Raw genomic sequence first — 24,338 nt, forward strand, 5'->3', positions numbered from 1 at the left:
CGGCCTCTCAGCGCCACATCCTGTGACTGCCAGTTCTTTTGCTGGACTTGCATGCTCCCAACACACCCCTCTGCCCAGGAGCGAAGAGGCTCCTCAACAGAGAAAGTTAAAATTTGCTGTAGCCATCTGTCTTTTGTTGGAGGAAGCAGTTTAACCATAAGCTGTAGCTACTGTTTTAACAGATTTACAAATAGCTAGGGCGGGTCTGGCACAGGCCCAAGTAACCAATTGGACTCATGTGTCCTAATTCGCGACCCACGGCCAGGAAGAAAACTTCCCTTAGATACATCAGACTTTGTTATTTGCAGGGTGTCAGTTAAGGTATTTGGAATAGAAGGTCGAGAGCACAAAGGACAGGAAGGTAGGACCAACATTTCACCTGTGCCGGGGTGTGTGTGTGAATTTGTGGAAGTCTGTTTCATTGGGTTGGAATATTTTTGCGTTCAGCATACCTCAAGCTAATAAAGAATTGAACCTCAGTTATCATGTTTTGCTGTAGGAAATGATTAAGAGTGAGGTCATTTATCAACTTGTCTTATGTATTCATGGCAAAACATTCCGTCAGTCCTGATAGCATTTATGATGTCCTGACATTGTGTTATGTATATTGGTAACTATTTATTTATTCTTTATCTGCCTTCTCTACATAAAGATAAGCTCCGGAAAGGTAGGGACTCCTTTTTGTTCTGTTCACAGCTGTATTTCCAGTGCCTAGAGTAGCGGTTGGTACCTGGTCGGTGTTCTTTAGATATTTGCCAAATGGAGGGAACTGATACACAACGTTTGAATATTGAAAACTTAGAGCAGGAGTTGGCAAACTAAGGTCTGAGGGCCACATCCAGCCTGCCACCAGTTTTTGTGAGTAAAGTTTTATTGGAACACAGCCATGCTCCTTTGTTTACATACTATCTGTGGCTGCTTTTGCGCTGTAACACAGGCTTGAGTAGTTTTCACCGAGATCATATGGTCCAGGAAACCTAAAATCTCTACTCTCTGGTGATTGCAGGCCTGAATTAAAGCACGGAGCTTGAGATCTGGCAGACCTGGGTTTATTTTCTGGCCACTTAGCTGTGATTTAAGCCGAGATTGGACTTAAATCACTGGAAAAAGATAATAATGATTCCTGTCTCAATGAATGGTCGTTAAGGGTCACTGAGATGAACACTCAGGGAATTAGCTGCTGTTAGGGAGCCTTGTATGTTAAGCATTTCATCTGTTGTCAGCACATTTATTTGCAGGGCATTGGCCAAATGGAAGTGACTGAGGCCTGGCCCTTTCCCATGTGGCCACTGAAAAGTACCTGGAGTTTTTCCTCCACTGTCTATCTGCTTTGATACCATTGCCATATAGTTGTTCCTGCTGTGATATGCTAATTTTAAAAATGTAGTTTTTAGAAATATCTGTTGTTTTATTATCATAACAGCTATTATTAAAACTGCATCTTCTGAAGTCAGAATACAATTTAATTTTTATTAAGTTCTACTTCATTTAAATTACAAAGAGAAAAAAGCATAATTTCTACTTATGGATGTACTTTCACAGATAAATTCCTTTAAAGGAGACCAAAACGCTAAAGCAGTGAAAAAACCATCTACTGCTATAAGCTAATGAAAAAGTGTATCTATTTATCTTTCATAAAATTAATATATTCTTTTTGAGCATTTGGAAAATACAAAGGAGTATAAGAAAATGGTTAAAAATTATATTCCCACTACCCAGAGAGAAATTTGACTTTTAATGTGTTTTTCTCCCATTTAAAGGTTTGAGATGTAAAAATAATTTTTTGCCACCTTTTTTAAACTTAATATTATATATAATATGTTGTCCTAAGGCATAAAAGTATTTTAAGCATAACTTGTGGTAGTTTTACCAATATCATATTTTGAGAAATGTCAGCGTTTTAGAAAAGTGCAAGAATAGTGCAATGTACACCTGTGTACGCTTCACCTGGAATCACCAGTTTTTAAATGTTGCCATGTTAGTTTTACCTCCCTGTATAGTTTTATTTTGGTGAGCCGTGAACATGATATTTAATGACTACGCCTGTTTAATCTTGTGTATGTATCATAATTAACCATTCTCTTATTACACCCATCAGTTTCCTTTACCTTTTTTTTTTCCATTTAAAATTGAGTTTAGTGAGCGTATATATTAAGCACTATACATACAGGATCTTGTTTTTAAAACCATAACCCTCATGGGTAGATATTACAGAAGAAAGGATTAAAGCTTAGGGAATTTAAGTAACTTGACAAGAAGTGGTGGAGCTGAAACTTGAATCCAGGTCTCTTGGATTCCAAAGTCCCTGTTCTTAGTCATTTCCCAGGACTGCCTGTCTGCCCTCTACTTAGATGGTGAATCTTCTGCAAAATCTTCCCGACTTCATCTCTCTACTCTTCCTCGGCTCTTAGCACTCCCTCTTTTTAGATGGGTCAGTAGGTTATTTTATTACTACTTCACTTGTCTCCCCACCGTATTAGACTATGAGAACATTTAGCTGGGTCTGTGTTAGTGACCTAGTATTCCTTGTTTCTGGCACACAGTAGCTGCTCAATAAACATCTGTTGGATAAAGAAATGAATAGGTGAAAGTGTCTTAATGCATATTGCTAAATCACTTTTCAGCACTCCTGTACTAGTGTAATTTTATTAGCAAGATTTCTGGTACCAAGCTCACTGCACACTCACTAGCAATGAGAACTTGAACTTCAGCAACTTGAAGAACATGTTTGGACCATTTTATATCCACATCATTCTTCCACCTTTCTATACGAGAAAGAAGTAGGTATATCCCATTTCCTTAAATGAATATTTTATTTTTACGAAGGCTGTCGTTTGTTGTCATCATAAAATACATATTGAAAAAAAATTATTGAGAGACATAAAAAGAGGGAAAAAGCATTAAAAATTCCACCATTCTGAAACTTTTTTGATTTAAAAAAACCCCTTCTGGTGTTTTTGCATCTTTAAAAATAAGCCATATGTTCCATCTTTCTTTCTCGAAATAATACATACTGTGAATATTTTCCTATATATTAATGAACTTTTGAAAACCAGATTTTCAAAAGCTAAGTAGTATACCGTCTCCAGGAAAAGAAAAACACATATTTATTGTCCAGACAGTATTCTATGATTGTATACATAGCCATAGTGAACAGTTTAGGACACAAATCTTTGCGCACAACACTAAATACTTGATTTTTTAGATGAAAATATATCAGACATACAGAAAAGTTCAGATATTAATATAACAAATACCCAAAGATCTACTCTACAGATATTTTAAGGTATCCAGTAACTTCACTTTTAGAGTAGGAACTCCAACTACATATAAAGTGGTTAGAAAGAAAAATGTGTAGCATCAGCAGAGATGTTTCTGCCTCGGTATCCCCTAGTTTATGTCAAATGAATGTTAGGTTTTCCCGTTTGTGCAAATGTAGTTCAAGCTGTCTCAGATCTATTGCATTTATCCAATCCTTTTCTTTGATTCCTTTGGGGACACTTATTTAAGACAACTTTCCTTGACTACTGCATCAAGAGCTGGCACAGCTGCAGACACAGCTGTGGCTTTTTTAGTTTTAGCTAGAAACTCATCATTCACACTTCCTTGAACCCAGCTGGATGTGTTCTTGCTTCCCAGTTGGTAATGCTATGATTCAACCGTTTATTTAAATATATATTGATGATACAAACTGGATGAAATCATTATGAATTATCAGATGTAATTTGTATTGTCTTGTGCTGTCTTGAGAGTTATACATTGCTTTCACTGCCACTAATTTCAACAAGGAAAGAAATGGACATCATAAAGGTAGAAATCTGTCAGCTTATTCTGAGGATCCCCTGCTTTTTTGATCTGCAAGTTAGATCTTCTAATTTGTAGTCTGCATCCCAATACTGACCTTGTTTATTGTGCTGACTACTTGAACTTTCATGTAAAATATTACAGAAAGATATGAAGAGTACGTAAATGCCCCCTCCACTGAAAAGTATCATCTCATCCCCTTGCCAGACAGTTGATTCCAAAGAACTCAGACAATTCACATAATTAATGTAGTTTCCCCTTTTTATTTAATAGTGGAAAGATTAACCATCCCTGCCACACATTGAAATATTTTGTTTTTTTCTTCATTGCTCATTGCTGTTGCTTTTGATTTAGTTTCTTGTTAACTTTTAACTTTTTGATTTCTTATCTTAGCTATTTATGTTAATTTTGCATTACCCTGCTTAATCTATACCAACAGTGACATTGAAGGGAAAGGGACAGATGGAGGAGTTTCAGTAGGATTTTAGCAGCTACTTCCGAATTCTTATTTATATGTATATTTTCTACGCTTAGATCTAGGGTACCCTAGGGGGAAAAAAAGAGGCAAAATTCTCTTCAAAGATCAAAAGCAGCTATAAGTGAATGAACACCTTTAAAAATGTGGCCTCCAATCCTTTTTTTTTTTTCTTCTTTGAGTTACATGTAAAGCTCAGCTGTGTTTGATGTTTGCACATTTCAGGCTCTTTGGCAATGCGCTTTGGCACTTAACTTTCTTTCTAATTTTCCCTCTGCAAGAGTCACCTGCACTTCGGGGCTGGGAGGCTGTGGGGAGGGGGTTGTGGTCCCCAGGATTTCCAGAGGACTCGGGGCTGCTTAGTAGTCACCTCATTTTACAGAAGTCCAGGGTGGAAGAAGGGACTTAGCTCGGGCCCACATTTAAGGAATTATGATGCCAAGAGCAAATACTGGTTTTCTCATCCTCACATTTAATACTTAGTGTCCGTGGTCTCTTTACCCCACTGTTGTTTTCACCTCAGGGCAATGGTTCTCACAAAGCTAAGAGTTTTAGAGCAATACTTTTGGTGATTCCATGCTAAAAGGATCTTATACGAATGATACTGAAGATTTTGATGTATTTTTTTTCTTCCCAGGATTCATACCTGTATGTAGCCTTGGAGTGGCTCAAGTGGGCAGGATGAACTTTGGAAAGGATGTCAGCACCTTGAAATATTTCACCATCTGTGGCTTACAAGAGGGCTATGAACCATTTGCCGTTAACACGAACAGGGATATTACCATGTGGCTAAGCAAGAGGCTTCCTCAGTTTCTCCAAGTTCCATCAAACCATGAACATATTGAGGTTTGCTTTTCCTTTGAAAATCAGACCATTGCCAAAAACCAGGAGCGGGTGTTCCCACTTGGACAGTTACTGTCATTTACTTAAAATGATGGCTCTGATGTGTTCCACTGTAGGGGAATCTAAGGGCAGGATTACCCTCTGATTTTAGGTACTTACGAGAGGCTGATTAGACTGATTACCTACAGTTAATCCTCGAACAACTTCGGGGTTAATCTGCATATAATTTATAGTCGGCCCTCTGTATCCACGGATTCAGCCAGCTGTGGATTATGTAGTGCTGTAGTATTTACTATTGAAAAATACCCACATATAAGTGGATCCAAGCAGTTCAGACCTGCGGTGTTCAAGGGTCAACTGTATATAATTCTTTTTTTATGTAGGCAATGTCAGGCTCCATCTGAATATATACAGTTTTAGCATGAATTTCCCAAATCATCTTCTGAGTTAGAAACAGAACTGTGAGTATGTCTGTAACACAGCAATCCCTCTATTTAATGATCTCATTTATAAAATTATGCCATGGGCGGGCCATGTTTTGGGTTGTAAAGGGGTGATGCACGTTAGGGTTTTAGAATCAGGAAACTGACGGTGATGAGCATTTGAACAATCACGTCTCCATTTGTTAGGTGACCAGAATTGACGGCACCATCGACAGTTCCCCGTGTTTAAAGGTCACTCAGAAGTCCTTTGGCTCTCAGAACAGCAGCACGGATCTCATGTTTTATCGTCTGAGCATGCCCATCGAGTGCGCGGAGGTCTTCTCCAAGACTGCGGCTGGAGGGATCCCTGGCGCCGGTCTCTTTGGGCCCAAGAATGATTTGGAGGATTATGATGTGGATTCGGACTTTGAGGTTCTCATGAAGACAGCTCATGGCCATCTGGTGCCAGATCGAGTGGACAAAGACAAAGAAGCTACAAAACCAGAGTTTAACAACCACAAAGATTATGCTCAGGAAAAGCCCTCTCGTCTGAAACAAAGGTCATTGATACATGCAAAATGATTTTTTAAATTGTTTTTAATTTTAATTTTTAAATGATTTTAAATATATAGTTATTATGTTAGGGGATCACAGGAGAGGGTAATAGTGGGTAAGGGATTTCCAAAGTCAATTTTCTCTTCCTCTTCCTCCTTCTTTATGTACCAAGGATTCTACAGAAGAAAAAGCAGCCTGTTGGCCAGCTAATTTGTTACCACTAACAATCTATCTCAAGAGTTATTTTTTCTATGAATTTTTTTTTTTTTTTTTCTTTTTGCGGTACGCAGGCCTCTCACTGCTGTGGCCTCTCCCGTTGCGGAGCACAGGCTCCGGACACGCAGGCTCAGCGGCCATGGCTCACGGGCCCAGCCGCTCCGCGGCATGTGGGATCTTCCCGGACCGGGGCACGAACCCGCGTCCCCTACATCGGCAGGCGGACTCTAAACCACTGCGCCACCAGGGAAGCCCTATGAATTTTTTTTATTGTGGTAAAAATAAAAGTTAGCGTCTTAAACATTTTTTAGTGTACAGATCAGTAGTGCTAAGTATATTCACATTGTCGTGAAACAGATCTCGGAACTTTTTTAGTTTGCAAAACTCTGAAACTCTACACCCATGAAATAGCTTGCCTTTTCCAACCTGCCCCAGCCCCTGGTCATCGCCATTTTACTTTTTGTTTCTATGAATTTGACTGCTTTAGATACCTCATATAAATGAAATCATACAGTATTTGTCTTTTTGTGACTGACTTACCTCATGAAGCTTAATGTCCTCAGAGTTCATATGTGTTGTGACATATGTCAGAATTCCCTTCCTTTTTAAGGCTGAATGATATTCCAGTGTGTGTATATACACCACATTTTGTTTATCCATTCATCCGATGATGGACATTTAGGGTGATTCCACCTCTTGGCTATTGTGAATCATGCTGTTAAGAACTTGGGTGTGCAAATATCTTTTCACAACCCTACTTTCAATTCTTTTGGATATATACCCAGAACTGGGATGCCTGGTACTGCAGTATTTAATTTTTTTTTTTAAATAAATTTATTTATTTATTTTTTTGGCTGCATCGGGTCTTTGTTGCTGCGTGTGAGCTTTTCTCTAGTTGTCGTGAGCGGGGGCCACTCTGGTTCCGTGTGCAGACTTCTCGTTGCGGTGGCTTCTCTTGTTGCGGAGCACGGGCTCTAGGCACACGGGCTTCAGTAGTTGTGACTCGCGGGCTCTAGAGCACAGACTCAGTAGTTGTGGTGCACGGACTTAGTTGCTCCACGGCGTGTGGGATCTTCCCGGACCAGGGCTCAAACCCATGTCCCCTGCATTGGCAGGTGGGTTCTTAACCACTGCGCCACCAGGGAAGCCCTATATTTAAAGTTTTGAGGAAAGAATTTATATTGTATTCCATAGCAGTTGTACCATTTTACAATCCCATCAGCACTGCACGAAGGTTCCAATTTCTCCAAGTCCTTGTCAACCCTTGTTACTTTCTGGTTATTTGATAGTAGCCATTCTAATGGGTGTGAAGTGATATCACATTGTAGTTTTGATTTCCATTTCCCTGATGATTAGTGATGTTGAGCATGTTTTCATATGCTTATTGGTCATTTGTATAACATGTTTGGAGAAATGTCTATTCAAGTTCTTGGCCCATTTGTTGATTGGGTCATTTGCATTTTTGTTGCTGAGTTGTAGGAATTCTTTGTATATTCTAGATATTAACCTTATCAGATGTATGATTTGTATTTTCTCCCAAGAGTTAGTTTTTAAGATGTTTATATTTACATTACTGGTTGAACCTCAGAGTATTCTCTCTAAATAGTACTTTTTAATGGATAAGAAGGTAGATTGTTTTAGCGTCCTTTCTTACACTGAATTTGAAATTCTCAACCTCAACACTATTGCCACTCTGGGTTAGATAATTATTTATTGTAAGAGTCTGCCTTGTGCATTGTAGGATGGTTAGCAGGATCCCTCCACCAGTAGATGCTAGTGGCACCCCTCCCCCACCAAGTTGTGACAACCAGAACTATCTCCAGATATTGCCGGATGTCCTCTTGGGAGCTAATCATCCTGGCTGACAACCACCCTACTAAGTTAATTATATGTTTGTGTTTGAGATAGGCAGAACATTTTAATGTTGCTTATTCCTAGTCCTCTACTGCATTCCAGATTTTTGCTTAGAAGGACAAAGCCAGATTACAGCACCAGCCACTCTGCAAGACTCACAGAAGATGTCCTGGCAGATGAGAGGGACGACTATGATTACTTGATGCAAACGTCCACGGTATGAGGTTGCAGCTTTTGTCATTTATCTCGATTTGTCAGTGAGCATGCTTTGCATTTCAAATAGTTAACATTGATTCGTACTATTTAGCAAGCTTACTTTTAAAATAATTATTCAATTATATCTTGGGGACTGAAAAGTTGAAAGATGTATGTATATTCTAATGGATATTATGCAATAAGAGAGCTATTTTAGGAAAAATAATCCTTAATGGCACCCTCAGTCCTGGTTTTGTTATCCTCTTTCTTGACAGCATTTTATTTGCCACTTAAGTTTTCCAAGTACATTTTGCAGTTTCTTTTGTCTCAGTGATATGTCTGCAAGATTATTTATCATACTTTGTTAGAGGTCAAGGCATGCTGTCTGCCATTTTGAATTTTTAAAGCACTTCTCATAAAACGCCAAATGGAAAAAATATATATAGCTGTGTCCCTTTTAGAGTGCGCCCATATTTGAACTTGACTTTCACATATCAGATCTGAACTATTTCAGAGTGATTTTAAGGGTTCCAAATATTATGTTAGTGATAGCATATTCAAGGTATAAAACAGGTATAAAAGCTGTAGCATAGATTATTGTTCTTGTGTCAGCTTGAAGAATTCAAAGCTTACCTGTGTAATGGATTGACGATTTTATCACATAAACTTACTATATATGTACTCCCCCATCCATTCATACTTGGAAGTATAAAAAGCTTCAGATCATCTATTGCTCAGATAGTCTTTTCTCTTTTTCCCATTATTTCTGAAATAATTCAGGATCTCTGTTTTAAGACTTTTCCTTCGCCACATCAGTCCTTTGTGCCTATAACATTTTGCTTAGGCCAAAGGATTTTTTTTTTTTTTTTTTTGCTGCTTTAAGCTTTGGGTTTTGTTGTTGTTGTTGTTATAGCATAATTGAATATACTATTATTAGTATTGAATATACTATTATTTTCTTTTTTATTGAAGTATAGTTGATTAACAATGTTGTGTTAGTTTCAGGTGTACAGCAAAGTGATTCAGTTATACATCTGTGTATATTGGATTGGCCAGAAAGTTTGTTCGGGTTTTTCCATAAGATGTTACGGAAAAACCCAAATGAACTTTTTGGCCAAGCCAATATTGTTTTCAGATTCTTTTCCATTATATCCATGACAAGATATTGAGTATAGTTCCCTATACTGTGCTATACAGTAGGACCTTCTTGTTTATCCTTTCTACATATACCAGTTTGTATCTGCTAATTCCAAACTCTCAGTCCCTCCCTCTCCCACCCCCCTCCCCTTGGCAATCCCCAGTCTGTTCTCTATGTCCATGATTCTGTTTCCGTTCCATAGATAGGTTCATTTGTGTCATATTTCAGATTCCACACATAAGTGATATCATATGGTGTTTGTCTTTCTCTTTCTGACTTACTGCATTTAGTATGATAATCTCTAGTTGCATCCATGTTGCTGCAAATATGCCAAACGATTTTAAACAAAGACATATCTTCTTAGACATTGCAAGTCAAAGTTTTGTTTCTTTTTACTTCACCAATACTTGGTGTTGCTGTCTCGACAGTACTATTACTCAGTGAGAATCTTTCCTGGACAAGAACCTGCCAACGTCTGGGTGGGCTGGATCACATCCGATTTCCAACAGTATGATACAGGCTTTGACCTGGACAGAGTTCGTACAGTGACCGTGACTCTAGGAGATGAAAAAGGAAAGGTGCACGAAAGGTTGGTTTTCCTCGATTTCTTACATGAATGACATTTGATAAAAACGTTGATAAACCTAGGCATTTTTTTTTCTCTTGGATTTTATGTCCAAGATAATATTCTGTTTCTAGGAACAGTGTAATCAGACTGTTAATGTCCATGTCCTTTTTGTTACTCATACAAGCCGGTAAGGAATCTGAATATATTAAAAGTGCACAATCTTATAAAGTAAGAGCAGTGCATCTTTTGGGGGTAATAATCATATATTCCTTCAGGTGACATCGCACACGACTGATGACTTGGGTTACCATGACTTAGCCATTGTTTGAGGATGAGAGACAGGTGACTGTGAGGCATTTAGCCTGTGGTCTGATCTGTACCTTGGGAACTGGTTAGGAGGTGGGGAGAAAAAGGTGAAGACAGTGTGGGCTAGTGGTTTAGACCAGGTGGACGCATTTGAACTCAGACTGAGGAGCCGTGGGTTCTTTCCTCAGCTTTGCCATTGACTCGCTGTGTGGCTTTGGGTAAGTCGGTTACAGTTTCTGTGCCATCCTTTTTCATTTATAAAACAAACCAAACTCAAACCAAACCTTCAAAAAAGTGAAGAAGGCTATCTTCCTTGCAGATAAGACAAGAGAAGATCTGGTCATTTGCATCTACTTTGTGTGCCCGTGCATCCTCTCTGACTGCTGTGATGGGTCTCATAGAAAGAGCTCCCCCATAACGTTGCTTTTCTTTTATACCTGCACCATCATTTTTGGTGACCGGAAGCTCCCTCCCCTGCCTTCAGGTTGTAACACTTGAACCGCAGTGAACTTAGCACTTGAGACAGTGAGCCTAGCAAAAATTCTCCAATGAACAGTGCTTTACGTCAGTATGGGGGGGCCCCAAACCACCTGTTTCCAGGAATATTCTGAGGGATATATTTGATTTTCAGAGATGGGGACAATGAAAGGAGATAATATAGGGATATGATATCTGATTGATGGTTTTGGTGTAGGAAATACAGGCTAGGGAAGGTTGTTGAATCTTACATAAATAGAGCATAGAAACACAGCCAACTTTTGATTATTCAGAAACTGACTTTATCTCCGCCTTCTTGCTCTTTTCCTCCTACTTGCCTGTGTTTGCCCTTTTTGCCAGCCTCATTCATACATGCACTGCACAGTAGTAGAGAAAGGGAAGGAGGTGAAACTCAAATCACTTAAGTTTGCTACCATCTCTGGTAAAGGTTTTGTTGAGGGTGAAACTCAGATGAGGTTTGTTGTTAATATCACAGATCTTGTGCACTTCCCAGCTAAGTCTGTCTCTCATAGCAGATCACCAGGAATTGTCCAGAAAGGGGCTTAATTTTAGCCAAATTTTATATCTATCGAATCACTGACAGCTCATGTAGAATTGGCCTAAAGACTTCGATAGTGTTCAGAAACAGGTGCTTCTCATCTCAGAACGAGTGGTTTAAAAAAAAAAAACAAAACCCATGAGATTTGTGACCACCTACAGGGGTGGGATAGGGAGGGTGGGATAGGGAGGGTGGGATAGGGAGGGTGGGAGGGAGACGTAAGAGGGAGGAGATATAGGGTTGTATGTATATGTATAGCTGATTCACTTTGTTATAAAGCAGAAACTAACACACCATTGTAAAGCAGCTATACTCCAATAAAGATGTTTAAAAAAAACCCATGGGAATGAAAATGACCAATTTGGATGATTATTACATAGTTAAACTTTTTGTGTGTGCATGTGTGTTAGTTTCTGCTTTATCATAGTTAAACTTTTTTGAACCTCAGAAAAAGGTCCAGTTTGGTTTGAGTTTTTGGAGGGAAGGTGCAGGTCAGTTCTCATCCTTGGTTCCAACTGGTTGACCCGTCTTCATTAGGTGTGAAATTGAGAGATTGGAAGACCTGACTCAGAACGTCCACTGAAGTCAACGGAGTTTTGCTCAGAATCACAGAATCGGGCCCACTGTACACCTGTCCCATTTCAGCATGAGCTTGTTGCTTGCACAGCATAACTTAGGTTTAGTTTGCCAGACGTCCGTGCTTTCCACGCTACCTGTGCTTGTTCAAAGATAAACATGTTTTTTTTTGCAATTCAGCATCAAACGCAGCAACTGCTATATGGTGTGTGCGGGTGAGAGCCTGAGCCCCGGGCAAGGACGCAACAACAACGGCCTGGAGATTGGCTGCGTGGTGGACACCGCCAGTGGGCTGCTCACCTTCACGGCCAACGGCAAGGAGCTGAGCACATACTATCAGGTACGTGGTCAGGGATGGCCTTGCGCTTCCAGGGAGGAAACCTTTATCCCCGTTAGAGTGGAGAACACATTGTGTAAATTATAGTAAAGTATAAGCTAGAAAGAAATGAAACACAAATGAGTCAATTCTGTATTTTTACTTCTGTTTGAGTAATAACAGTGCCATAAGCCCTTCAGAGGAAACAGTACATTCCTCCAAAAATGTTCACATAGTCCTGAAATGAAATATTCCAAATAATTATTGAAAGAGAATATCTGCATGAGAGGAAGAAAAAGTCTTTTTCTGTAAAGTGTTTCTTAGGTGTTAGGAAGAAAATGTATTTTTTTTGTGTGTTCCTTCCTTTACTAATATTATTAAATTCATTTGATTATTTAAGGTGGAACCAAGTACAAAATTATTTCCTGCAGTTTTTGCGCAAGCTACAAGTCCCAGCGTTTTTCAGTTTGAGTTGGGAAGAATAAAGGTGAGAAAGACTCATTCCTGGTATTATATTTGGGTTGTTTTTTTGTTAGGAAATAGCATTTACTTCTTCTTCAATTAATTCCATACTTTATTAGTACTGATATTAATCACATAAATCATTCTTTAAAAGTTGCTGTATTTGAAAATTCTGTAATCTCGTTAAGGTCACTAGGGTAACATAAGTAATTGGAAAGGGTTTTCTTTGGTTATCATGAGTGTATTATTCAATAAAACTAGGCTTGTACAGAACACAAATGCCAAATTACATACAGCTCAGTAATCACTGAGCTCACAGGTAAGCTAGTGAACGGGCTTGAAGAGCTGAAAGTATGGTAACATTGTGGTAAATGCAAGAGTGACAGGTATTGAGTACTCTGGGAACATAAATGAAAGGACAACTAAGTAGGATGGGGTGGATCAGGTAAAGCTGAAAGAGGAGATGACATTTAGGTTGATTCTTAACTGTTGAATGACAGATCTCAGGGTACATTTGCTAGGAGAGGGCATTCTAGACAGAGGGTGAGAGAAAGTGAAAATACATAGGCATGAAAGTGCTGAAGGTTAAGGAATTCAGTGTGACTGTAACAAAGGATGCTTCTGGGATGTGGCTAGAGATGAATATGGATGGAAGGTAGTCCAAGTTGAAAAGGCCTTAAATGCCATAGTAAGAAGTGTACACATATTCCCTAGGCAGTGGTGCCTTACTGGAAATTTGAAGCAGGGCAATTGAGTATAATCAAACCTGTTTTGGGAAAATATGTTGGTAGTAATGTGGAGAAATATCTGCCCTCAAAAGAATGAGAGCAGGCAGTAATAATTATCTATCAACAATTCCTTACTGTCCACATGGGAGAAGGTGATGAGATTCATGAAGGTCATCGTAGAGAGAGAGTGATACATAAGAAGGTGTTTTAGGGGAGAGATTAACAGAATTTGTCAATGAATTGGATTAATAGGATTTGTTGAAATTGGATTTGGTGCTCAAGGAGAATGAAGAATCAAAGATTAATTTCTTTTTTTTTTACTTTTTTTGGGGGTGGACAGTATAGTTGATTTACAATGTCGTGTTAGTTTCAGGTGTACAGCATGGTGATTCAGTTATGTGTGTGTGTGTGTGTGTGTGTGTGTGTACGTGTGTGTACTCCTTCAGATTCTCTTCCCTTATAGGATATTACAAAATATTGGGTATAGTTCCCTGTGCTATACAGTAGGTCATTGTTGGTTATCTATTTTATGTATAGTAGTGTGTATATGTTAATCCGAAAAGGATTAATTTAAATAATTTTAGTTTGGCCAGCCAAGGGATACTAATACAACAAGAAGCAGAAGAGCCTGTTGAAATTCAGGAAAAGGAATTGAATTGAAATTCGCAATTGTAAACAATGAGACGCTGGGCACCCCTCAGGGTGAATTTAGTAGACAGTTTTACCATGCTGGCTCAGCGACCTTGGACATATTTCTTAAACCATGTGAGCTCAGTTTCTGCCTTTGTAAAACGAGATTCCAGCTGCCACAGAAGAGCCAATACAATATGGACTAAAGGAATCTGTGATTTTTGTTAAGTAGGAGGGCTTTAGTGACCTTTCCAGAAAAATTTCAGTAAAATGTTGGAAGAAGCCGTAGTATTTTGTTCAAGATCATTCAATTCATATTATTATTTGAGATTGAACGTGAGGGAAAGGAGGCAGCAAGTTTGGATGACTGAACAGGGAGATCAGCTCGGTGGTTTCTGACCACTAGAGGGGTGGGATAGGGAGGATGGGAGGGAGGGAGACGCAAGAGGGAAGAGATATGGGGATATATGTATATGTATAACTGATTCACTTTGTTATAAAGCAGAAACTAACACACCATTGTAAAGCAATTATACTCCAATAAAGATGTTAAAAAAAAAAAGTTAAAATTTGACAGAAAAGTGGTAGTCTCTCAGAACCCAGACTCTGATATTGGTCTATTTGACATTTATGTTTCGTGTTTCATAGATATTGCAAATTGGATTATGTCCGAAACTGGACTGCTGACCATCACTCCCCCCTCCTCCTGACTTGCCTGATCGAGTCTTCTTGATCTGTCAGTTAATAAGTCAGACCCCAAACCTTGGAGTCATCCTTGGCTTCCCTCCTTTACATTCCGCATCCCAGTTCCACCCCCCAGCATATCCTCCACCTTCTGTCCTCTCCCGCCACCCCTCCTGCTGATCTGCCCTCCATCACCATCATTTCCCATCTGTATTTTTCGCCACTAGCCTCTAATTCATCCTCACCCCTCTGTTTATCATAGAACAATCTGAGTGACTGTCGTTATTTTTAAATAAAAATCAGACTATGTCACTCACTTCACTGCTCGAAACCCTAGAAACCCTGTTTCCCTGAGAGTAAAAATCAGAGGTCTGATGATGGTTCTCAAGTTCTAAACCTCCTCTAACCCCTCTGACTTCACCTCCTCCTGATGTCCCCTCCGTCACTCCACTGCAGCCACCCTGGCCGCCAGCTCTTCCTCAGACTTGCCAGGCAAGCTCCCTCCTTGGGTTCTTTGCATTCAGTTCCCTCTGCATGGAAATTTCTTCCCCTGCATATCCACATGGTTCTTCTCTTTGGATCATTCTGTAAATGTCATCTTCTCAGTGACACCATTCTGACCACGCTGTTTATTATTACTGTCCTGCATTCTGATTCCCCCATCCTGTTTGTTTTTTCCTCTCCATGACCTCTTTTCTAATAACTATTTAATTACTGATTTTGTTTATTTTATGTCTAATGAAAAAGAAATGGAAGCTGTATGAGGGTAGGGATTTTGTCTGTTTTGTTTCACTGATACATTCTCAGTGCCTGATACAAGTGCCTGGGTTTTTTGTCCCCATTAGCAAAAGAGAATAGGAAAGTAGCTTGAGGATGAGCAAGTCTAAATAATGCAGTAGAGAAGGTTCTAGAGGAGAGGAAGAAACCGAAGGTAATGCGGAAAGATAATTGTTTTATTGGCCCAGAAGAGGCAGGCAGGGGTGGTATCACGATCATAAATGAATGAATAAGCTTTGGTAAAGTAGAGACTTTTCTTTCCCTGAGGCCAGACTGCAGGAATTGGAATGGTTGAAGATACATATTAGAGGTGGAGGAAGGTGGAGGAGAAAGAAATTGTGTTTCTTGTTTAATAGTCAGGTTTATCTGTTGAGCTGTCTCTGGTATATTGCTGGTTACTCAAACCTGAGAAACGTGATGATGAGTGACGGTGTGAGTAGTTTAAGGATGGATGAAGTGGGTGACAGAGGACAGACAATAAGAGGGAGAAAGCCAAGTGGATGTGACCAGTCTTTCGGGATGTTTGGATGAAGGCAGCTAAAGACATGCCCAGCGTCCCTGAGGACCCAGCTTGGTAAAGGAATAGGAAAGATACATGGTTATACTCTCTTGCTCTTGCATTCTCAGTGTGCCATTGAGCATATGGGAAGGAAACATCCCCAAATTTTCTCCACTTGTCCTTTCAGAAACAGCTCAACCCAATTTCTATTAGTTTTTGTATTGACTCTGCTCAACACGTATCGTATCTGTCATTATCTCTTTCCTGTACAGAACTCTAGTCGTCACTTTATTGATCCCCCAGGAGTGTCATCCATTCATTCTTTTTCTGCTTCCCCATCTCCTAGAATGTGATGCCTCTCTCAGCGGGATTATTCAAGAGCGAGCACAAAAACCCCGTGCCGCAGTGTCCCCCTCGTCTCCATGTGCAGTTCCTCTCACATGTCCTCTGGAGCAGAATGCCCAACCAGTTCTTGAAGGTAGACGTGTCTCGAATAAGTGAACGCCAAGGCTGGCTGGTGCAGTGTGTGGAACCTCTGCAGTTCATGTCTCTCCATATCCCAGAGGAGAACAGGTCAGGCCTGAGCATCCTTTACTGTCTGATGGGGACCCATCAAATTAGATGCCTACCCCAGGGTTCAGGGGTGGTGCTGGGGAAACAAAATGGGGTTTAAAAAAATACTGATTTCTTGGGGCCATGCAGACGTTATTTTGTACATCCCAAGTTTAAGTCTATGTCTCAACTCCTTGGTTACTGAAACAGAATTATTACAGGTGAAGAGGTGATTTGATAGTGTATGATTTCTTTCCTCATTCTTGTTTTGCTTATGAGAATAACAGTAAGTAAAAGTTCAGGCAAGTACAGCTGCCATCTGACTTAAGGCGGCCAAGTAAGAGAGTATCACAGAGCTGTAAGATAGTAAAGAGGGAATCAGAAAAATCACTTAGATCAGTCCTTTGTTTGACAGATGGGAAAAACTGAGACCAAGAGATGTCAGTGAAAGAGCATTGTGAAAATACCTTGAGGGCTTTGGAAACAAGTTCATACACATTCTAGGCAGTCATAGTAATAATATAAAGTACACTTAATGTTCAGAGGTGGCTTTGTTTATGATTTTCAGTTTTTCCATGTGACAGCCAATTAAATTGCAGAGATTTCATTTTAGCAGCCTCATTACCAGTAAGTTTGGGACCAAGATTCCCCTCCCAAAATATCATTAAAAAGTTAAGTCACAAGCTGAGTGAAAACATTTCATGAAAACAATGCAGAGACACACATATTTGTTATTTTTCTTATATTTTAAAACTCTACTCTTAAAAAGCTGTAGGAGCTATGTTCATTTTTATATATTTAGACATGCTTGGCACTTTTATTTTCTTTTAATACTTTTAAAATTTAACCTGTGTTTTGGAAAACAATTGGTCAGTTCCTCAACAAGTTAAATACAGAGTTACCATAAGAGCCTTCAATTCCACTCCTAGGTATATACCCAAGGGAAATGAAAACATGTCCACACAAAAACTTGTACACGAATTTCAGAGCAGCATTACTCACAGTAGCCAAAAAGTGGGAACAACCCAAATGCCCACCAACTAATTCGTGGATAAATAAAGTGTGGTGAATCCACACTGTAAATCTATTTGGCAATACAAAGGAATGAAGTACTTATATGTGCTACAAAATGGATGAAGCTTTAAAACATTATACTAAGTTTTTAACTAGTTATACTACTACCACATGTGATAGGATTCCATTTACAGGAAAAGTCCGAAATAGGCAAATCTTTAGGGAGAGAAAGTAGAATAATGTTTACTTAGGGGTGGCAAGGGCAGTGGACCTGAGGAATGACTGCCACTGGGTACTACTGGGTTTCTTTTGGGGTGAGGAAAATGTTCTAAGCTTAGATTATGGTTATGGTTGCCCAGTTCCATTAATATACTAAAGCCATTGAATTATTTATTTTAAGTAGGTAAATTGTATAGTATGTAAATGATATCTCAATAAAGCTGTTTTCAAACAGAAGAAATCCAGAGAAAAATTAATCTGACCAGGTGAATTATTTTTAATCCATTAAGTATTTATTTGTATATTTTTAGGTGAAATGATTAGAGATACAGCATTCATAATGTACTCTTTAGAGGATTCAATTTAATTTCATACTTTTTATTTTATGTGAGAAAAGTTTTATTGGAATTTTGCATCTAATGTTTTACAAAAATTACTCTGCAACCAAAAGAAACATCACATTTGGGAACGAATTTTTCTTTATAAGGGAAAATATTCTCTCTCTATTAAGCAGAGAGTTCTAAGGTTGTGATTTAATATGTTGGCACGTTATAGAAACCCAACATACACTCCTGCCATAGTAATGTATTATTTATGTTAATTACCTGTGATAAATTATATGCAAATGAATGGATAATTTAAATTCTTACTATAGGCCGTAAAGAATTTGAGTCAATTTCCCAAAATATATGAAATGCAAATTTGTAAAAAAAAGTGTCATTGGAATCAGGTTGCAGAGAAGGTAAGGTTAGGAAAATAACAAAGCCAGGACTGGTCCACAGTCATTCACGTCACACCATGATATGGCTGCACATTGGTTTCACACTTCGTAGAAGCCAAAGAAAAATCTGATGAGTTTCAAAATTCAGATTCCAAAATGGAAATGCCGACTAGTATTCAAGTAGAATCTGTTCCTCATGCCCCAATAATATGACAATTAACTAATTTTAAAAATTGAGGGCTTCCCTGGTGGCGCAGTGGTTGAGAGTCCTCCTGCCGATGGAGAGGACCCGGGTTCATGCCCCAGTCCGGGAAGATCCCACATGCCACGGAGCGGCTGGGCCCATGAGCCATGGCCACTGAGCCTGTGCGTCCAGAGCCTGTGCTCCGCAACGGGAGAGGCCACAACAGTGAGAGGCCCGCGTACTGCAAAAAAAAAATTGAATGGTAGTAGATGTATGTCAGTCCTCTGTTTCTTTCATGAGATATCTCCCTCATAGTTCATAATTTAATTTACTTATTTTTGGGGTTGTTTCCCTCTTTAACTAGGCAGTAAGCTGCCTTAGGGCAGGAATCTTGTCTGTATTGTTCATCATTTCACCAGTGCTGCACAGTGATCAATACATAATAGGTACTCTGTAATATTTGATGAATAAAAGAGTGATATTGAGTCATGAAGGAAATTTCTCCCCTGGAGACTTTAAAGACTATAATGAGTTGTATCAGTCAGATTTTACTGTAATGGCAACCCCCAAATTTCGGTGGCTTGCAAAGAAACCTGTATTTCTTGCTCATGTTACAGGAGGTCGTGGGTCCACTGCAGCTCTGCTCCAGGCTGGGGGGATGGTCTGCAGATGTGGTTCATGTACCTTCTTGCCCAGCTTATGGGGCAGCCCTGATCTGGGACGTATAGCTTCCATGGTCAAGGGTAGATATGAAGGAGGGCTAACATACCTCTAAGAGTTTTCTTTTCCCTTGTGGCAGATGTTCTATCCAGTTACATTTTATTGACCAAGGCAAGTCAGGTATAGTCAAGCCCAAAGTAAGTAGGGTCGATAAGATGACTCCATCTACAGGGAAGAAGGGAGAAGGAGAATATTTACTGACAACAATACCATTTACAGCACGTGCTAAAGATGTGCTAGATGATATATTTGGTGTTGTGCTTATAACAGATGAAACAGTGAGTTATTTCTTTTGCTCTCCTCCAGTTAAAGCCATTGTTCATTTATGTATGAATATTGCTACAATGGGTTGGTGCGGAAAGACAGACTAAATTAGTTGTGGTATATCCTTTGGTTTGCCTTGACTTAAGTCAGGTTATGAGAAGTAGACTACAACTCCTTCCGATTTCTCCCATTCATTCATTCATTCCACAAACATGTATTAGTGCCCACTGTGTTCCTGGCACTGGATAGAAAATAGTGAGCAAAACAGACATGACCCTTACCTTAAAAGACTGGTCTGGTAGGGAGGAGGGGTGCTTTAAAGGAAAGAACATGGCATCATAAAATGAATCATGGGGGGTGAATTGGGAGTGGCAGCAGCAACGTAGATTGTAGAGTTCTTAAATATTGTTTCTAGAAACTGACATTTTGAGATTGGTCAGACGGTAGACTGAATTGCGTTCTTCAGTAAGGACCTAGAGTACAGATATTTTGTGTTGCTATGATAAACGGGTTTATATATTTTGGCCATTAGGCAGGCTGAGGGATGGGTAACAGTCTTCTTGGGAGATTGAAGAGCCCAGTTAAGATATGGGAATCCTCCACTACACCTTGAGGTGGCGGGGGCTTACTCAATTATACCTTTCCAAGAACTAGGTGCTAGCAACTGGGCCCAGAAGATGTGTGGTTTCCTGGAAGTCTAGGTGATACACAGGGTGGGTAATTATTTGCTAGGCATTTTATAATGCATGAATCTTCCGACTCTGAGAGTCAGAAGGTGGAGTCTGGAATAAGTCTGCACCATCAAGCCACAGTGGGTTTTAGCAGAATGCCTGTGACCTGAAAAGCACAGGTACAATGGATAGGTGGTGTGGACAGGATGACAGGGTATCTAAGGGTAGTGACAAAGCTTAACAATAAATAATCACAAATAATTATTCAGTACCCATTGTGTGCTAGGCTAGGTGCTGGATGAATACTAATAACCACAGTATATAATAGCCCCTGTCCTGATGAGCTTATATTACAGTCTCACCAAGGATACATTGCAAGATGAATGAGTGGTTCCCTTGATTATCAATATATCAAGTTTCTACCTTTAATACTATAGTGTTGCCCATGAACAATCTATGTAATTTAAAGAGTTTAGAAAAATTAGCGCATCTAAAGGAATTATGTGCTCTTAAAATAGATTTTCTTTTAAAAGGAATGACTTGACTTTAGGTACATTCTGGACATACGCTTAAGGTTTAATTGCGTTGAAAGGTCATGGTGTGTGGTAGAAGCAAAATGATCTGATATAAACTCAGATTCCCAACAGAAACTTTGCTGAGTGAAAATGTCCCTAATAGTGTTTGTTTCATGAGTGGCACATACCTGGTGGAAACAGGGTGGCATTGGCATATGTTTGGGTCCGTGAGGGACATGTAAGTAGGTAAATTATGTCAAAGGAATTATCCCTCTGTTTACCTACTGACTGGTTACACTCAGAGCTGATCCTAAAGTCGGAGACAAAGCAACATAGCCTAAGGCTAAGTTTTCCGGCTTCTTGAGGCAGGTTAGCCAAATTGGAAAAGGAGATTCAGGATTTTTCGAAGAGCGCTCAAATTCTGAAAGGAGGGGAGTCCCCAGGGTCAGATTGAGACCCAAATATCTAAAAGAGATGTTCAGAATGAAGAAAGCTCCAAGCACTAGTGACTGGAAATTTTCAACATCAAATTCTATCTGGAAGAAAACTTAAAAACATCTAGAACTGATGTTTTTAAATCTATGCTATCATCAAACATGTCACAGAAAACTAATTTAAAAAATAGTGTCTGTTTCCATAACTTGTGACATCAGCGACGTATGTAGATTTCTCCTCTGATGGAGAATCGTTTTCAATGTCCGTGTTTAACTTCTCTTGTCCCCAGATCTGTGGACATCTTGGAACTGACCGAGCAGGAAGAATTGCTGAAATTCCACTACCATACTCTCCGGCTTTACTCGGCCGTCTGCGCGCTTGGGAATCACCGGGTGGCCCACGCCTTGTGCAGCCACGTGGACGAACCACAGCTGCTCTACGCCATCGAGAATAAGTACATGCCCGGCTTGCTGCGCGCCGGCTACTACGACCTGCTGATTGACATCCACCTCAGCTCCTACGCCACCGCCAGGCTCATGATGAACAATGAGTTCATCGTCCCCATGACGGAGGAGACAAAGAGCATCACCCTCTTCCCCGATGAGAACAAAAAGCACGGCCTCCCGGGCATTGGCCTCAGCACCTCCCTCAGGCCACGGATGCAGTTTTCCTCCCCGAGTTTTGTCAGCATTAACAACGAGGGTTACCAGTACAGCCCTGAGTTCCCGCTGGACATCCTGAAGGCCAAGACCATACAGATGCTGACGGAGGCCGTGAAAGAGGGCAGCCTTCACGCCCGGGACCCTGTCGGGGGGACCACTGAGTTCCTCTTCGTCCCTCTCATCAAGTTGTTCTATACCCTGCTCATCATGGGCATCTTCCACAGCGAGGACTTGAAACACATCTTGCAGTTGATTGAGCCCAGCGTGTTCAAGGAAGCTGCCGGTCCCGAGGAAGAGGGAGAGTCGCCAGAGAAGGAGGCCTGTGCGGACGACTCCAAGCTGGAAGGAGCCGCTGAGGAAGAAAACAAAGGCGGTAAGAGGTCCAAGGAAGGCCTGCTCCAAATGAAACTGCCCGAGCCAGTTAAATTGCAGGTAATCAGAGAAAAAGATTGCAGTGAATTTCACAACCTATTAACACTGACCTTTGTCTCTTTTTCTGTGTGTGTGTGTGTGTGTGTGTGTGTGTGTGTGTGTGTATTTGTATTCCTGGGTAAAGATAGTTCTTCATAAAATTAACCAACTTCCTGTTACGCCTGGGGACATGCCTATCTAATTTTCTTGCATTTGGAATGAAGTTCATGTATTTTCCAACTGAGTCAGTTGACATATTTTTTTGTACTTTTGTCAAGGTGGTTTCCTTGGTCAAGTACGTGTCCGCCCGTCATACACGTCTGTGTGTGGCATGTCGCTATTTCTCTGTGTGTATGGGTGGGTGTGCATATTTGTGCATGTGCGTGTGTGTATGTCTGTCTGAAAGGAGTATAGGAGATGGGTTTTTGTCCTGCCAGTGTTACCGAGTCCAAGCTCATATCGCTCACCGCACTGTCCAGTAAATCGAGAGACGAGGTATTGGGGCAAGGAATAGTGACTTTATTCAGAAAGCCAGCAGACCGAGAAGATGGGGGACTGGTGTCCCAAAGAACCATCTTGCCTGGGCTGGGATGCTGGTTTCTTTGATAGAGCAAAGAGGGAGAGGTGTGGAAGTAAAGTTAAAAAAAAAAAAAAAAAAGGGCAAGAAGTTATTGCAGATATTTCTTGGTTCTGGCCAGATTCAGGAGGGGATGTGTTAACTTCTTCTTCCTGCAGCCATTCACAGGGGGCCTGGTCAGGATGTTTCCTGTGAGCTTAAACAAAGGTATTTTAGCTTAACATTCAGGCAAGGGAGGCAGGGTCCCTGGAGACGGACCATTATGTATACTTTAAGCAACATCCCTTTAGTGATCAACTTGTAGCAAAAGCAATAGAATATAAAGGTTAAAGTAAAGGAAACGAATCCAATATGGAGTCAAATTTGTTCTTCCCTCTTACACTTCTTCTCCCTCTTATTCATTAGCAGTTTCCTTGCGTCTCCTTGTTTCCGTGCGTCTCCTTGTTTCCGTGGATGCATTTCACCGACATTTTGTTGGAATGCCTGAAAATGCAAGGCTTTCAGTGCCTGTTCCCAGCCCCACCCCTACCCTTCCAACCTTAGGACGCTTGCTCACCAGTAGGTGCGTCCATTCTCACACGCAAGATTTTACTTCCTGCCTGTGTTTCTAGAGAATCAAAGACCTTGCCTGTCTTTGTGCTCATCCAGATGTCCCAAGGACCCTTTCCTAACACCTCTTTGGTTCATTAGCATCAGTTTGTTGCTTGCATCCTTGGCACCTTTTTTTTGCTCTTCCTTCCTTAGTCAGCCCTGATCGAGGTCTTCCTCTGAGCCAGGCACTGGGTGCTGGCTGAAGGAAGCTCACTGTCTCTGGGGGAAATATACACTTCTTTATATGTATTTCTGTTAGAATATCTTATTGTTCATCGCATTAAATGCTCAGAAGGAAAAGAATGGATTTCTAGAAGGAAAGAAAATTTCAACTGGAATACTGTAAGGTGAGGGAAGGCCTTTCTGAAAGGGTGACTTTTTAGCTGGGGTCAGATATTGAGTAGCGGGAGCTCAGTACTTGTGAAGAGGGAGGGGAAGAATGTTCTAGAAGCTTTTCACATGGAGCACGGAACATGACAAAGGCTCTGACTCGGGAAGAGACCAGACCAGCGTCTGCAGGGAAGGAGGGTGAGAGAGTACGCAGAAGGCAGTTCATACAGAGTCTGGCTCTTTGCTAAAACCAACCTTATGGTGGATTTGAATTTTATTCTAATTTCAATTAAAACCTCTGAAGAATTTTAGCAGGATAATTTTATTCTGAACATCTCAGTAGAGCTCTCTGTGAGGGGAGTAAGAGAGGGTGGTCATCCAGAGGCCA

The 24,338-nt window shown here is 40.3% G+C and overlaps 1 protein-coding gene across 1 annotated transcript in view; it reads left to right on the top strand.

The window, feature by feature from the left end:
* Positions 1-24,338, top strand: part of RYR2 (ryanodine receptor 2) — a 721,906-nt gene that overhangs the window by 471,491 nt on the left and 226,077 nt on the right. The window contains exons 28-35 of the mRNA XM_029245584.1: positions 4,917-5,125; positions 5,752-6,104; positions 8,272-8,386; positions 9,931-10,091; positions 12,169-12,328; positions 12,705-12,791; positions 16,431-16,657; positions 21,669-22,473. Of these exons, the coding sequence (XP_029101417.1) occupies positions 4,917-5,125; positions 5,752-6,104; positions 8,272-8,386; positions 9,931-10,091; positions 12,169-12,328; positions 12,705-12,791; positions 16,431-16,657; positions 21,669-22,473 (2,117 nt within the window). The remainder of the gene's footprint in view (positions 1-4,916; positions 5,126-5,751; positions 6,105-8,271; positions 8,387-9,930; positions 10,092-12,168; positions 12,329-12,704; positions 12,792-16,430; positions 16,658-21,668; positions 22,474-24,338) is intronic.

The sequence above is a fragment of the Monodon monoceros genome, unplaced genomic scaffold (genome assembly GCF_005190385.1).
Source record: "Monodon monoceros isolate NGI ecotype Baffin Bay Population unplaced genomic scaffold, NGI_Narwhal_1 Super_Scaffold_4, whole genome shotgun sequence".
Lineage (NCBI taxonomy): Eukaryota > Metazoa > Chordata > Mammalia > Artiodactyla > Monodontidae > Monodon > Monodon monoceros.